Below are 17,401 nucleotides of genomic sequence, written 5' to 3'. Positions count from 1 at the left end.
AGAGGAACGGGAAAACATGTAGACCAGATGTCGGGTTACCATCCAAAGCCAACAGCGTGTGGGCCCCATAGTCAATGTAGAAGTTCAAAATTCTTGGGTTTTATTCTACAGGGTTATACATGCATGTAATGACTCTTTTCACTGTATTTTTACCAACAAATGGAAAGTGGTTAAACACAAAGTCACGGTAACGTAGAGCAGCAGTTGGAAATTTTAGGGCAGTGTTTAGGGTGGGAATTTATCCACCTCTCATAATGCCTTGTATTCTTGATAAATGGACTGTGGTTGAATTATAGCACAGTGAGGCCCACAAAGTAAGACATTGGTAGATCATATGGATGAAGACGGTTTTAGCTATAATGTATCCATGGGATGTGGTTTTTATTGTGCTTATAGTGAAAATAGTGTTAACTACTGACATGTCTACATCTTTACAATGTGCCTAATTATGAAAAATTCTTTCCTTATTGTTTTAATTTTTTTTTTTTAAGTTTTATCTTGAGAGAGAGACAGAGTGCTCAAGCAGGGGAGGGGCAGAGAAAGAGGGAGAAAGAATCCCAAGCAGGCTCTGCACTGTCAGCACGGAGCCCAATGCGGGGCTCAAACTCATGAACCGTGAGATCATGACTTGAACCAAAGTCAGACGCATAACCGACTGAGTCACCCAGGCGCCCTTAATTATGAAATATTCTAATGTCACCCTGATTCTCCTGCTTTTCCCTGAGAACAGTTAGACAATTAAAGGGGGGAGAGAGCCAGCAACCTACTGTGACTCACACCCCAGTTCTGGGCTGCGGAAGCAGCCAGAATTCGCATGCCATACCTGGTGTCGGCGCCCCATTCTGCACGGATTTTAAGAGATTGACGATCTGTGGTTGAAGGTCTCCGATCTTGGGGAGTGACTCGGCGGCCAGGATGAAGACCGGGGACGGCACCATCAGCTCCAGCTCGGCGGGATCTGCGTTCTTGGCCTGCAATACGAAGGTCACCACCTGGCTCTGTTTCAGGTTGAGCGCCGGCGTGTCCAAACGATCTGATGACCTTCCAGCAACCAGCAGCACAAGGAACTGAACCACTCCGTCCTCGATCCGGCTTCCCGCAGACTTCACAAAGATGTATCTCTGTGCGTAGTCCAGCGCGTAACCCAGATTGAGGGCTTTGCCGGTCTTGATCTTCATTCTCTTCACCAGGTTCAGGATCTCAGGCTTGTTCTGGTGCTCATCAAAACGGGACTCCACCTTGACATCATCGCTGTACTGAGCCACCGCTATCCGGGTCCCATCGGGCTTCACGTCAAGCTCGTCAATAACCTTGTAGAGAAAGTCGCGGACGGCAGGGAACTGGCCCACGAGATTGGCTGAGCCGTCAAAGAGGAACAGAATGTCTCGCTTGCTTTCTACAACAAAAGTAGGTTAGCACACAATGAGGGAGGAGAACATAACAGGCACCGGAATGACTTCAGCCCGGTGCCGCTAGCATTTGGGAATGGGAGGTCACATAGTTAATTCACCTGATGATCACTGTACCAGCAAGAGGGGCAAAAACCCGCTGCCAAAGCCTGAAGCACCTGCTGTCATTAAGATGCCCCATTTCAGAGCAGTGCACATTCGCAAAGGGCTAGAACCAGATGGGTCTACCTGATTCAGCATCATGCTTCTTCCAGAAAGCAAGACAACAGAAGCCCCAGAGGGTCCTATTCTTGGCGGCAATCACTGTGCGAGAACAGTGTTTCCAAACTGTTACAAATTAAACTATGGAAAATGTGGACCTAATGGTCCTTGGTCTTAAAAATTGACCCGTTCTAGCACCAAAGGCTGACGTGGGTGAACCACCCACAGGTAACTAATTTGACACATATCTACTCTAACTGGACTATTTTTCATTAAGTTTGAAGTTATGGGACCCCAAATAATGCCCATCATTGCTCTGTGGTTCAGGCTGTCTGCCAGGCATCCCAATCTTCTGTACTGAGCCAACTGAAAACAGGGCTGAAGGCCCATGGCGGGGAGGGGGGCGGCCACAATGGGTAGCAATGTAACGGGAACATAATCTCCAGGTCAAACACTTCTTAGAGGTATTTGATTAGGGCTTCACGCAGGCTCAGTCTCGCTCCCCATCCGTGTGGGGTCAGCAAGCTGGCAGATCCCATTCATCTGGACGGATCTCACCACCATATTCATCTGTAAGAACAATAATATTCCCACCTCACTTTAGAAATCATTTTAGCGTGACATGAAGATGCAGCCCCTGTTGGGTGGGTAAAGAATAATTTTCTGCATACAGCAGATTTTGCACATAAAGGAATCCTATAAATAAAATGATTTCAATGTCTTCTTAATTTTTTAGACTTTAGTTGGTTAATATTTCTAAATGACCCCAATGCATTCTCTGGTATGAAAAGGTGTCAATCCCTCTCACTCTAGATCTGTGCTTCCATCTAGATCTGTGTTTCAGGAACTTCACAGGCTTTGTGGCAAAAATAGGAGAGGGGAGGAGCTGAGATCAGATGGGAGGGGCATATGCCGCATTTTCTAGACTTTCTTTCATTAATGAACACCGTTTAGACAGAGAAGCTAAACTTGCTGGTACAGTGTTTCAAGCCCCCATCCAAATTACTTTAAGCACAGAAATCTGGTCTTCTTTCTACAGGTCACCGCACACTCGAGCTCAGGCCGGGCTACCTGCCACCCGGGAGGTGTTGGGGAAAGGGAGCCCCGCGCGGTCGGGGAGCTTTACCTGGCTGGGCGAGTGGGACTTCCTCCACACCTCCACTAACATATGTGGTTAGGGGCTGAATGAGCTGCTGAGGCAAAGCTGGCAGGGAGCTGAAATCGTCCATGAGATACACCAGGCTCGGGTTAAAAGCAATCTGCTCAAGCTCTGCCTTATTCGCCTGGCTAGCTCCCACACAAAAGGTCAGGATGCCTGCGCGTGCTAGGGCATCGGCAGCTTGCCCATAGGAGTCCTCGGACCGCCCGGCTGTGAGCAGGAGCAAGAGCTGCGGCACGTGTTCGCGGATCCTGCTGCCGCCAGCTTCGGTGAAGTGGTTGGCATGGACATAGCTCAGGGCTGCGCCGGTGTTCAGGCCCGACCCCCCCTTGAGCTGCAGCTGCCTCAGATGAGCAAGCAAATCTGACTTTGTCTGGTATGTGTTTAGGGAGAACTCGGTTACGGGCGTGTCGCTAAATTGCACTAAACCGACACGGATATTGTCGCTTCCGACATCGAGGCTGTTAACTACGTTCATGACAAAGTCTCGCACGTAAGGGAAATTGGTCTTGCCAACGTTGAACGATCCATCCAAAAGAAAGATGATATCCCTTTTGTTTACGTGAACTGCAGTGGAGCACAGAAAACAAAGTGAGACACAGACAACCGCAAAGGTCACACCATGTGTGGCTGCGACACAGGCACACATGCCAACATTCAGAACACACAGACAGTTGGTGAGGCAAAGCATATCCATCTCGTAAAATATGGCAGAGGGCTGCATATTTTCCACCGGTGGCAGCTGGTGTTTGTGAGGCATATTGATAGCCAAGTTGACGAAACCAAGTTGGCTCATGGAGAGATACAGTGCCAAAGTTAGAATGTTTGCAACCCACAAAAATGATCAGAATCCTTGAAGCAGGACATTCCTTCCCTGGAAGCGAATGCTACCAGGGACCTGTGCCTTTCTGCCTCACTCGTATCCAGGACCATGGTCACGGCCAAGTTGACATGCCTGAGACAACGGCCCCTGGAGTTCACCCCTACACATTTGCAGAGAGATTTCCGGTTAACAGATAGAATACAAGTGTTAGCCCAAGTTCACCTGAGAACGTGAGTTCCTGAAAGTTAAACAAAGTTTAATAAAATTGGACTGTTCTCATCCTGAAGTATTCCTAGGACCACCCCTGAGTCATTCTCTACTGGTACCCTTCTTCTTTGGAGGGGTCACAGCATTGCCAGACAGCAATGCAATGGAGAGCCCACAGGAATTCCTTCAGGGTGAGATAATAGCATCGTGGAAACACATTAAAATACAAAAAGCCTAGCTGCCATGTCTGGCTGAGGTTACACACACGATGAATCACCAAGTAGAGTGCTCAAATCAGAGAAGGTGTAGCAACACATTTAGTACAACATGCCTTAAGGAAAATTATCTCCCTTCTCTTCCCTCGTGTCTCACTAAAATTTAAACCTAACAACGAATTTCATCCTAGGTCCTATCCATCAACTTTGGCCATGAAAGTGTGGACCAGAAGAGTGCACGAAGTAAGGAGAAGGGAAGGAGGCTTTCAGAAAAGCAGAGAGCCTGGGGAGAAAGCATGCATCATGCAACACGAGTCATGCATCCGACAGTCTTCCAGTGGTGAAGCTGTGTGGCGGAAAAGCTTATTTCTGTGATATTCATCTTCATTGAGGACGGCGAATTGTACTCATCTGTTTGTAAGCTCATAGCCCGCTATCGTGCCTTTAAAAATAACTCTTCACTGGTAATCATAGTAAATGAAAGATTCTGGAAACCACTGGGCTTTCTGTCTCCATGCCCATTTACTGGCTGAAGGAAAATCCCTTAGAGAGAGGAGAGAGGGTTAATGTTCTGCACTGGTCGGGGCTGGGCCACTGAGAGGGGACTGTCAGCTCAGGAAAGCAGGAGCCAGGCCACGTCTTGGTGGTGGCAGGAGGCGGCTGGACAGGAGTCGCCAGGAGAGACAGAAGCCTGGGATCCGACCAGAGGTAACAACTGAGAAGTGACCTCCAAGGCCAGAAGCCGTAAGGATGGGTGGTCCTGGTCCTTTTGTCTTGGTCATAAGATTTCTACTGGATGACATGGAAAGCCATACCATTCGCATCAAATGACATTTTAAAACATACACTTGTGTCATTTAGCATTTAAGTCACACAACTCCTAACTAAAGGAAGGCTGAAATAAAACTTGTTTATCGCTCTTGTTTCCGTCATTTAAGAGCTGCCTCTCATCTAAGTTCAAAGGCTCGGCCTGGAGACCCCCCTGCCGTGCGTCTGACTCGCTCTCCCCACCATACCTTCAGTGGTTCCGGTGAGGGTCCTGAGAGGCGCCAGCAAGCCGGGCAACACGCCTTGCAAAGGGGCTGCTCGGAACTCGGCAGGGATGAACACCAGGGAGGAATCGAAAGCAATCTCTTCCAGCTCAGCCTGGTCGGCAACCTTGTTCCCAATGGCAAAGGACATGATGCTGCTTCTCTTCAGCTCCTGGGCAGGCTGGCTGATCTCATCTAGGGACTTACCACCTGTCACCAGCACCAGAAGCTTAGGGACCCCCTCGGCGGCCCGGTAGCCAGCCGAGCTAGTGAATAGGTTGTTCCGAACGAAGTCCAGAGCAGAGCCCGTGTACAGGGCCGAGCCTTCCATGGGCTTCATTCTCCGCACGGCGGTAATGACTTCCCTTTTACTGGGGTAGCTATTGAAATAAAACTCTGGCCTCACAGTATCAGCGTACTGAGCCACGGCCACTTGGATAAGATCCTGTCCGATTTCCAGCCTCTGGACGACTTTGGCAATGAAGTCTCGGATTGCATTGAAGTTGGCCAGTCCCAGTGCGGATGAGCCATCCACCAGGAAAACTATGTCTCTCTTGTTGACTTCGATGACTGTAGGTAGCAACATTATAAGGTGAGTACAATGGCCTTACCTGTCACATTCAATTATGACCATCTCTACCGCTAACTCTACTCGCGTGGCGCTCCCATTCACTCTGGCCGTGTGAGGTCGGCGGGAGCACCCGAAGAACTGGTCGTAACACACACACCAGTGCCAGCTGCATCCCCCCTATGGGGTGGCAGGTAGGGCTCCGGACCCACCCACCCCCACTTAGTACTTTTGGCTAAATAGTTGCACAAAAACAGAATGAGCTTTAGCAGCCACCTGTTCACCATGTTGTCAGTAGAAAATCCAGGAAGCTCCTTTCCACCAAAAGCCTACAGGTTAGATTTGAGAGTCCAGAATGAAGCTATAGCTTAAACAATTAAAGGAGCAATTGGTGTCTGTCTACTCAGAGGGTGCTTCATCTCACAACTGTGATTTCATGAACACCGACTGCCAAGTATGAAATTATAGAGCATACACACCCCCTTTGCCTTCCGTTCTCTTCTCCCTGCCTGGGTTTTTCAGGCAAAGAGAACAAAAAATAATTCCGTGACATCATAAAACTTATTAAAAGGAAATCAAAACCAGCAAGTGGCACAGGATTTTCATTTAAGACACCTGTGTTGTGAAGGTGCAAAGTTACGTATTAGGACTGTGATAAACTACAAAACAAAGACACCTGGACAAGGTCACTGGCTTGTGACTCTAAGCTTGTGTCCACCTGCCGTACGTCTACCTGGGCCACGGGCACAAAGAACTGTGTCAGGCACGACACTCAATCCAAAAACCTACTCGGGCTCCCAACACTCATGAGGATACAGAGGTAGGAGTGCTTGTAGGTTATTAAGGAATTATCTGGACGTGAGGAGGCCTTGGTCACGCCACACTGTCACGTGAATTATGTACCTTGACATTCGGCTATATTGACATTATTGGTCCAAACTCTCCTTTTTTTAAAAAAAAATTCTATTTATTTTTGAGACAAGAGAGAGACAGAGCATGAGAGGGGGAGGGGCAGACAGACCGGGAGATACAGAATCTGAAGCAGGCTCCAGGCTCTGAGCTGTCAGCACAGAGCCCAATGTGGGGCTTGAGCCCATAAACGTGAGATCATGACCTGAACCAAAGTCCGAGGCTTAACCAACTGAGCCACCCAGGTGCCCCCCAAACTCTCCTTTTTAAGAGAAAACATGTAGGGGCGCCTTGGTGGCTCAGTCAGCTGAGCATCCAACTTCGGCTCAGGTCACCATCTCAAAGCTCACGAGCTCAAGCCCCGCCTCTGGCTCTGTGCTGACAGCTCGGAGCCTGGAGTCTATTTCGGATTCTGTGTCTCCCCCTCTCTCTGCCCCTCCCTTGCTCATGCTCTGTTTTTCTCTCTCTCTCAAAAATAAATGAAACATCAAACATAAAAATTTTAAAAAAGAGAGAAAACATGTAAATGCACACACAGATACAAAGCACACAGGGACAGGCACATGGAGACCATTGCTTTGGCACCAGCTTGGGGTACAAAGGATGAATTCCAAGTCCTTACACTCTCCATAGAGATGTGTGTACACAAGGAATTCTCCCTCCATGTGCATGCGAAAGACATGGAATGCCACACAGCCCTACTCTTTCCTTCCCTCAACATGTACATAAAAGACATACATATGTGCACATATATGCACGTATACACAGTTAACCACACGTGTGTTTTTGCACACGCGGGTAGTGAGCCTGCCTGGTGGCATGCACACACCCATACCCTTCCTACACCAATGATACAGAAGTGATACTGAGATTCCGGCATCCGATGTCTGCATATACATATATACAGGTAATATATACGGGAGATGAATAGAAAAACAGGTCACAGCTGTCATCCTGACCAGCAGGACGATTCATTCTGCTGGTGGAGGGGCAGCCCTTGTCTCCCCTCCAGTAAGTGACGTCCCCCTTCCTGGCATGTGATGCCAACCCAAACAGAGCTGTCTTCTGCTCCGACTGGGTTTGAAATACCGTTGTTGGGAGGTGAAATTGAAGGTCCTGCTAATCAGTGGGCTGCTGGCCTCACCTGCACCACTTCCTCCCGCGGGGCGCGTCCTCTGCCCTCACCGGCTTCTCCCGCCCCTCCTCCCACACGCCACCAGCACCACGGTGACACTGATCAGCCAAGGCCACCGTGACCTGCACATGTGGACACACGCAGTGGGGCTCCTTCTACTCAGCTTCTTAGCCGCTCAGGGCCCTGGCGACCTCTCTAGACCTTGAGACACGCCATTGGCACCAGGCTTCCAAGGCTCCACTCTGTGGCATCTCCTTGTCACTGATGGCCCTCCCGGGTTCCTTTCGAGGACACTCCTCTCCTTAGCCAGCTGTACAAGGACAGCCCCTGCGCCTGGCCCCCTTTTCCGGCCCTTCCCCAGAACTCTCCTCTGAACCCACATGTGGCTGTCGGCACCCAAGGCCCATACTCGTCTTGCACGTGACACACAGCAAAACCATTCATGCTCACCCCCTAAACCAGTTGCTTCTCCAGCCTCCGTGTATCAAGTGAGCCCCAGCCCCACTGCCTGCCACACATTCTGGAAAGAGGGCAGGCTCCTCGGTGTCCCAGGGCCACCACACCTCGAACACTGTCTATCCGTCCCTTGTTCTTCCCCTGCTGTCCTCTTTCTGTCTTGCAGCTTCTCCAACCAGCCTTCCCTGGCCACCCTGTCCAACGCTCTCTCCCCCCTCGTTCTTCTCTTTACAGCCCCATGGTGCCCTCACACAACTTCTCACCCTCAGAATATGGCTTCTGAACATTGGCTCACGTTTCTACCATCACCCCACGTTTCTACCATCGCCCCGTTACCCCCTAACAGGCCAGCGGCCACGTCTCTCTCGTCCACCAGCACTATGTATCCAGCTCAGACCAGACAGCTGGGAATATTTGTTAGCTATTACAAATCAGTCACAGAGATTAAAGATGCTGTTCGTACGTGAGGAAGTAATATTTGAGTTAGCTAGGGGAAACTGAAATGAGAGCAACGTGCTGCCGTAAATAAAAAGAATAAAGAATTTGAAACTTCTCCTGGAACAGAAATATCGTCATCCAGGGTAGCTCCTTTGTCAGACAATCAAGAAATTGGAGCCCAGGGTGGTTGTGCAGCCTGTCTAGGATCACACAGCTGATTAACATAAGAGCAGGGACCGACGGCCAGGTCTCACATCCATTCCGATTTTCCACACCTGGCGATAATGCAGAAGACCACTGGTAACCTCTGGCATAGTTGAGACCCCCAGTTAATGTAATTTGGTTCAACTGGATCTGCCTAAATCTTACCGGTCTCAGCATCAGGCACAACCAACCATATTCTTATTTACATTTGGAAACCACGTTTTCCTCCCACATTTCTTAAATGTATATTTGCCATGTGACGTGATTCGTTTCATGTTTATTAATGAGTCCAGTTGGGCTATTTTGCCAAAGGCCCTTCGAATGGACGTATGTCATGATCTCCCCACTCAACACAACTACTCTGAAACTTGGGAAGCACAGGAAAACAGTTTCTCATAAACATCCCGCCAAGTGAGTACTCTGCTGTTTCTTACCTTCAGAAGTGCAGTTCTCAAAACCCAGCCCAGAAAGGGCCCCTGGGGCAGCCCTCACGTACCTACAAGCACACCTGTAACACACCGACTTAGAGGCCATGCCATTGTTCTGGACTAGTTTTCTCAGAACTGTAATGAGCCCCTGAGATCCATTTTTTCAGACGACTGGATCACAAGTGAATAATACAATGATGTTGAATAGTCTCAAGGTAAGGACTGTCTTCACTTCACCCCAGAAGCACACTTCCTTGACAACGCATGCATTAACAAGAGCTTTCCACTCACTCGTGGACCTTTTGTTTTGCACGTCCAAGAGCTAGCGTATCTCGGAAGGACCCCGCCGTGGGTACTTACAGGTTCTCCTGAGGCGAAGCATTCTGGAGGCGCCTGCCTGACTTCTACAAAAACCAACACACAAACACCCCACTGCCACACGGATGGCGAGGAGAGCATACGTACCTTCCGTGACAATGGTTGGCGGTTGTAAGACAATGCGCCTTTGGGCCACGCCAACAATGTACAGCAGTACTTGTTCCTGGAGGTCCCCAAAGCTACGGAATTCCGGGACGGTAAACACCATGTTGTCACTGGTAGCTATGTGCTGGAGCTCTGCCCTGGAGGCGGCCTGGGTTCCGAGGCCAAACGAGAACACACTAGCCTGTTTCAGGGCTATGACCCCGTCTCGGATCTCGTCACTAGAAGGCCCGGCACTTATGAGGACCAGCACCTGGGGAACCCCTTCCTCCACTCGGCTGCCCCCTGCCCGGGTGAAGTGGTTCTCCACCACGAAATCAAGGGCGAGGCCGATATTGGCCAGCTCCCCACCAGTGAACGAAAGGGCTTTCACTGCATCCAGAACCTGTCCCTTGGTGGTGTAGGTGTCCAAGGAGAACATGGTTCTGGGCTCATCGCTATACTGGACCACCCCCACTCGGATCTGCTGAGTTCCAACCGAGAGTCTCTCAAGGAGATTAACAAGGAAGTTGCGAATGACTGCGAAATGGGCACTTCCGGTGTTGTTTGATCCGTCAATAAGGAAAATAATGTCAGCAGAGTCTTGTGCTTTAAAAGAAAGAAATGCAAAAAATGTGAAAGCATTAGAACAAGTGACCACATGCATTGTTCAGTGTTCTGACATGTTTCTTTGGAAACCAATAAGAAACACGAAATACAGACAAACAAAACACATGTTGATTAAGGAATGTGAAATTCTCTTTTAGTTCTGCATTCTGAATGGATACGAGGCAACTCCTTGGGAACGATGGTGTAACACAGGAACACTTACATCAAATGTTCATTTGTGCCATCTTCGTGGCTACAATTCAAAACATATCCACTTTTCTGAGGGAGAAATCACGCGATCGTACTCTAGAAAGTTCTACTAAATTTGGAGGGAAATGTGGTTGTATGGAATTCTGCGCTACCATACCTACAGGAGGTCCAAACATGATTTCGAATTTTTGGATGTTTCTCTTATCATCCCCAAGTGCTCATGGGAATTTTCTTTGTCCAAATCCACAGGTAGGAAACAGACTCTCAGAGTCAGGGTTCGGTATCATCCGAGTGTGTTGAACACCCGATTCCTAGAGTGACTACTGTTTCTTCCCTTTAAAAACCAAGATGGCTGCCTGCACACAACTTTGTGAATTTGAAAGGAAGAACTCAAGCTACACTTCAAGTTTGAATCTTAAAAACAGTCTGATAAATGTTTGGTTTGATCTTCTTTTCTCATATGACACTGAGCTGCGTGGAACTCACGTGCAGGTCTGGGGTCAGGCTAGATGTTTTGTTCGTGTACTTGTGCTATTGCCTCTGTATTCAATCACATAATGCAGAACAATGTTAAGCAGAGTGATATGGAACCAGTCATGACATAATTATCCAACCTTATTTTTATGACACCCTAAACCGGCTGCCTAGCGAGACCATGAGCCTCTCATAAGCCCTGGATCAGGTTTAGCTCTGGGTTATACAGATGGACATAAGAACGGGGACCTAGGCCTCTTTTCTCCCTACAGTGGCACACTAGAAACTTCCATTCCATTATGGAGAATGGGGACTTCACAGAAGCCCTGGGTAAGGAATAGCAATTAGTAACCTAGAAACCTGAGTGGACTATTTCAAAAGGCTCAGCTAGAACATTTAAATTGGACCGATTTAAAACTAAAGGAAAAGCCAAATTATTCTGATGAATGTTTTTTTAACATTTCACAGGAAAAGATTCTATGTAAGCACATGTGATATTTATGTTCTTTTTTTAATAGTTTATTTATTTTTGAGACAGAGAGAGACAGAGCATGAGTGGGGGAAGGGAAGAGAGAGAAAGGAAGACACAAAATCTGAAACAGGTCCCAGGTTCTGAGCTGTCAGCACAGAGCCCGACGCAGGGCTCGAACCCATGAACCGTGAGATTGTGACCTGAGCCGAAGTCGGACACATAACCGACTGAGCCACCCAGGCACCCTTGTGATATTTATATTCTGAGATTTAGGAAGTGGTATCTGGGATATAATCGCAACATTATGTGTAAGACCATGCGTTCTGATCTTTCTAATGACAGTGAACGTTTTAAGTTTAAGACTAATTTCTCCTTGTGCCAGAAAAAGTTGTTTTTATTTTTACTGTGGAAATAGTAAGTAAATACTATTTACTTACAAGTAAAGTAAGATACAAGTCCTATCTCATAAAATTAAAGAATTCTGCTATAGTGAAATTATGTTCTTATCCAAGTTCCCTCATATGGGAGCTGAGCCAGAGATTGCTAGAATCAGAAGAACTCTCTCTTCCCTCACTAAACACCATCCCTGATAATGTTTTTGTAGGTGAATCCCTTGCATCGGGAAAGATACTAACTTGGAAATATGAGATCTAATGAGAAGGATAATTTTTTTGCAACAGTAATCAAGATCTTGTGTTCTTAATAAAGGTCGCATGAAAGTATTACATAAGTGGGCCTTTGCTAAGAATCCCAAAGCATTTGCTATTCTTTAGCCAAAACATAAGATTCCCGAAGGATCTTTGGGAGGGTGCAGGGCCACAGAAATGGCCCTCATCATCATATGAGCCACATACTCTGTCCATCACACCACCATATCCCTCAACATCTCCGAGGAGTGACCCAATGACTCCGAGAGACCATGGACAATTTGTACACCAAAGTCATTTAAAAGAAGGATTAGCCATGAGCCTAGGGTCCTCAATAAGAGAGAAACGATAATCTAACACATAGGATGACATCTTCCTTATTCACCTATTATTTTTTCATTAATTTATCACATTCTTTTTTGGGTTGCAATTTATAATAGTATATAAAGAAGGGACACCCTGTGGGAAAACCCTTGACCTTTTCTCTTCCTAAAGGCTGAACTGCAACATGTCATAGAAAAATGGTGGATAATTTGTCATCACTGAAAAAAACAACATTGTCCTCTTACACACACAATGATGGGACACACAAGTGCATGCTGTGTTATCCAGGTGAGCTGAAGCCTCAAACAGACACAAGAGCTGTGGGTTCTTGTGTACAGCAAGGCGTACCAATGACCAGAGTTCATTCTAAGGATAATCATGTCTAACTAAAACTTAAAACGTGAAGTTGCCTGGTTTTCTGCTTTAGTGGCTCATATATCACACCTTCGTGGCATTTTCTATAGAAAAGTTTCACCATGTTCATGGATAAGGCAGGCTCCTTCGACACTGTTGGAAACATCCTTTTCCTGAGCGTGTTGGTGTGGGCACAATGCCTTCCTCGGCTCATGGGATGCTTCCTTTTTTTTTAAGAAAAATTAAAAAGATCGTACATGCATTTCTTCTGCAAACACAAAATTGGAGATTGATTTCACGAGTGTTTTAAATCTTCATCTTTTGCAAAGAAGAGAAGGCTTACACTGAAATCCTCACCGAATAGAGACCACTTTTGGCTTTCACTTCTGAGCAAAGCTTTTGTGCATCTTAGCGATATGCATTTGTAAAAGACTAACAAAGACATTCTTAAAAAACACGAACTTTGGAAACTGATTACATGAGTAGAGTTCATTTAGAACAGTGGGGGACCATGAACATTTTAAAGACATCATAGTTTATGGTCAAGAACACTGTATGGGGGAGAGGTACCTAGTGGACAGGTGATGGAAAGAAATGGCCCTGACTCACTAGCTATCTCTATCGTGCCCTCTGGAAGCAGAGGATGATTATTATTTTAGGTTTAGGCTGTGGAGCATGCAATGGGGCTGATACTGGAGGAACTGCAGAGTGAAGTTAATCAGAAAAGACAACATAAATGGATTAATATTCCACCATGGAGCTGCTAGTGGCTTGGACACTAGAAGACAGAGATGCTTTCTTGGCATAAAAACAAAGGTTTTTGGGGTTTTTTTTAATCTGTGTGGAAACATACTATGTCGGTAGGCTCATTTAGCATTCATGTAAGAATACGATGGTTCCTTTATAGAATGGTGAAACATAAAAGCGAACTCATCCGCTCTTTTCCCTCAGTTGGCCAAAACAGCAAGAAAGAAAAGATGTCCTGTGTTTTACTGATCCCGTCTCTGTTCTGACGTGGATGGTTTATCATCCCTACCTTCAGAAATGTGATTGTTGATGAAAGTCAGTATAGGCAGCCTCATAGCATTTCCTTGTGGCCCGGAGTGTTTGGTTTGGGACATTCTGGGGGGGGGGGGGGGGGGGGACCACCTTCTTCTCCTATAATCTGGCAGGATCAACACATGTGTCATAAAACACAGGTGAGGCCTGTCACTTGAAGCACAGAGCACTTTCCAGTGTTAATCGGGAAGAATCCAGACGGTCACCGGCTCCTCTGTCAGAAGTAGACCCGCAGGCAGGACATTAGCAGTCCCACCTCCGTCAAAGCTGAGATCACGGGCGACCACCAGGCGGACCATTTTATGAACAGCCTTCTGACAGGCCTTGCGGATGGTTAGTTCTGAAACTCTTCTCCCATCCAAGCTCTGCCTTCCCGGGACAGCTGGGTCTTTCCCTGACATCTAGTCTTCCTGGTCCCTCTCCCTCACTTCCTGAATCTGTTATGAAAACCTGATGTCCATACTGTTTCCCTGCAATTCCCCCATTATCTTGATCGTGGTCCAGGAAGCCTACTTTTCTCCAGACTCCACATGCCCTTTCTGCCTTTCCACAAGCCCCTCCCATGTGGCCCTTCTGATTGGCCGATTTGGGGGCACCTGGGTGACTCAGTCGGTTAAGCATCTGACTTCAGCTCAGGTCTCAGGTCGTGATCTCACGGTTTGTGAATTAGAGCCTTGCCTTCGGCTCTGTGCAGACAGCTCAGAGCCTGGAGCCTGCTTCAGATTCTGTCTCCCTCGCTCTCTGCCCCTCCCCTGCTCATGCTCCATCTCTCCCTGTCTCTCAAAGATAAACAAACATTAAAAAGTTAGATTGGCTGATTTATGTCTAAAAATCCCCAGTCTTTCTTCTCCCGGCTCCACCCAACATGCTGAATTAACAAGAGACTGACTTTCCGACTGTCACCCTGCCTCCTGCTTCCTGTTTTTGAGCCCTCTGGGGGGCAACCACTCTGGAAAGCTTAGAAGAAAAGTGGGCTGTGATCACCTCCCAGGGGTGGTGCAGAGCCTACCTGTCCACTCTACCCGCTTGGATTCAGAGAAGCATCCGCCTCCTGTGGCTAACCCTCCTGAGCACTGGATCCCAGGTCTCCAGGGGCCCCCTGGCCACTGTGCCCACTCATGGAAGGGCCAGTCCATGAGCATCTCTCCAAACTCCTGCACCCCCACGATGTGCTCCCAGTCTCCCTCCGTACATGGTGGCAGCGTCCCTGGGGTCACACGCCCAGCTGTCTCTGAGGCCCCTCCCCCTCCCGGCCCACGTGGGCTGGCCCCCCCCTCCCCACCAGGCAGGACCCCGCCTGGGCTGCTGCAGGAACTAACCTGCCTCCATTCTGGATGTCCTTCCCAAGAAGACCCTCCTGCCCCTCCATCACTCCCTCTTTGCGAGCGCTGCCGTGCACTCACAACACAGCGCCTCCCCTCCAGGACACGGGTTCTCTGTCCCAGTTACAGACGGGAGGGGTCTTTGTTAGATGCCCGCCTCACCACGCTGAGGCTTCCTTCACTAAGCATCGTAGAAGTACCTCCCGTGGGATCATAATATCAGAATGGGGTTTTTTAGAGTTAAAATTTAATTATTTCTGGGCACCTGGGTGGCTCAGTCACTTAAGCCTCTGACTCTTAGTTTCCACTCAGGTCACAATCTGATGGTTCGTAAGCTCAAGCCGTGCATCGGCCTCTGTGCTGACGGCGCAGAGCCTGCTTGAGGCTCTCTCCCTCTGCCCCTCCCTGCTCGCTCTCACTCTCTCTCTCCCCAAATAAATAAATAAACCTAAAAAAAACCTTTTTAAAATAAAATAAAATTTCGTTGTTTCAGAAAACACCCTCTTGGATGTAGGCGGAAGCGCTATCTTAGGAGACGACAGAGTGTGATTAAACCTTTGTTTTTACACCTGTGAACAGCCATCTCTTCCCTGACCCACCCCACCCGCCCCCATCCTTCAGCCACAGTGTTGCTTTAATGCCAGCAGTTGCCAAGCTTATCTCCAAAGAACAGCGAGGCAGGCAGCAGCTTGGCAATGTTGCCATTACCTGTGATGTCTTTAAGGGTCTCTGTGCCTCCAGCCCCTTCTGGAGCCACGGATGATTGCACACAGGACACTAAGTTTCCTACTATGTCATGAAGTGAGGTAAAATTCTCTAGGTTGAAAACATGCATATTGAGTGGTTCGCTTGCTATTTCTTTTAACGCTCCTTCATCTGCATCCTCAACTCCAATTGCAAACACGTTAACATCAGCAGACTTAAGTCCCGCTGAAGGCAGAACGAGGCGGTCGTCCGAGTGTCCATCGGTTAACACTACAATAACCTGAGGGACTCCGTCACTGGCCCGGCTTCCGGCAGCCTCAGTGAGGTGATTTTGCATTACGTATTCTAATCCTTTTCCAGTCTGATTGCTTCCCCCAATATAAGACATGTTGGAAATGTGGGAGAGGACTTCTTGATTAGTACGATACGTATTTAACAGGAACTCGGTATGTGGGTTGCCGTTGAACTGGACCAGAGCAAAACGGAAATCATTTTCTCCCATAGCTAAAGATTTTATAACATCATATAGAAACTCTTGAACAAGTTGGAAATGTTCCTTGCCAATGCTCCAAGAGGAATCCACTAGAAATATTATATCAGCAGCGGCACCATTTTTGACATCTTTAAAAAAAGACATTGGTTTAGATTTTTCTCCTGTTCAAGCAATTACTTCCTATCGGCGCAAAGCCTTCCTAACCTAACTCGCCTCACGCTGTGCTGTTACTGAGTGGCCCACACCTTGCTTGCTCTATAGGCGGGCAGGATGACTTACCTCAACAGCAGGGACCTGAGCACGGGGACACCTGGTGGTGAGCAACCGCTGGCCCAAGTTCCGTATACAATGAACCCCATCCATGAACTGGTAGCAGGCTCCAGAATGGGGGCGAAAACATGCCCTGAAGTGTCTTTTAACTCAAGCATGATTCTCTGTGATAGTTTGAGCCCCGACACCCACCTGAGGAGACCAAGCCATCCCATCAAAGATAACCAACCACCATCTTCTAAATTCCTTCTTCATTTTTGGCTCTGAAATGAAGGGGCCTCGAGAAGAAGGAACAGTGAAAACAACCATTTTACACCAACTAGTGTCCGATGCGTGGGGCACTTTGCAAGAAAAATAAACGTAGTATGTCTTCCTAAATTGAAGACTTGAATAACTGGAGAGAAAAGCAAGGTCTCATTTTTCCCAGACTTTTTAGAATGAAGCAAGGTACCCTAACTAGTTAACTACGTGTTTTTCAGGACCAGAAGAGCCTTCACAGATGTGGGATATCATTCATCTTTTTCTGAGAGAATCCAATCCCCTCTCGACGGTGGGGGGCAGGAAGCTCAGGGAGCCAGGCTGAGGGTGCCCGAGGCGTGTCCTTCTGCAGCTGTGGGCCAGGCTGGCCGTAGACAGCCAGCTCCGGACTCAACTTACCTCAGATTACCCTGATGCCCCAAGCAGCTCCCCTTTCCTTGAGGCAGTGCTCACCTCCCGCCATCTAAGGACCACTGTGCCCAGTGGGAAAATCCCCGCCTGAGACACAGCTCTCCAGGCAAAGGAGAGAAAGACTCAGGGCCATCCTTCCAAACTCACAGTG

General features: G+C 48.0%; 1 protein-coding gene across 1 annotated transcript in view; it reads right to left on the bottom strand.

Moving 5' to 3' along the window:
- COL6A3 (collagen type VI alpha 3 chain) overlaps positions 1 to 17,401 on the bottom strand; it is a 78,775-nt gene that overhangs the window by 48,008 nt on the left and 13,366 nt on the right. Inside the window, 4 exon segments of the mRNA XM_039228600.1 lie at positions 824 to 1,396; positions 2,737 to 3,336; positions 5,031 to 5,615; positions 9,649 to 10,251. Of these exon segments, the coding sequence (XP_039084531.1) occupies positions 824 to 1,396; positions 2,737 to 3,336; positions 5,031 to 5,615; positions 9,649 to 10,251 (2,361 nt within the window).

The sequence above is a fragment of the Hyaena hyaena genome, unplaced genomic scaffold (assembly GCF_003009895.1).
Source record: "Hyaena hyaena isolate Hyena2069 unplaced genomic scaffold, ASM300989v1 scaffold_31, whole genome shotgun sequence".
In the NCBI taxonomy this organism is placed as follows: domain Eukaryota; kingdom Metazoa; phylum Chordata; class Mammalia; order Carnivora; family Hyaenidae; genus Hyaena; species Hyaena hyaena.
The sequence above is the reverse complement of the archived record's forward strand: the minus strand, read 5'-3'. Positions and strand labels throughout refer to the sequence as shown.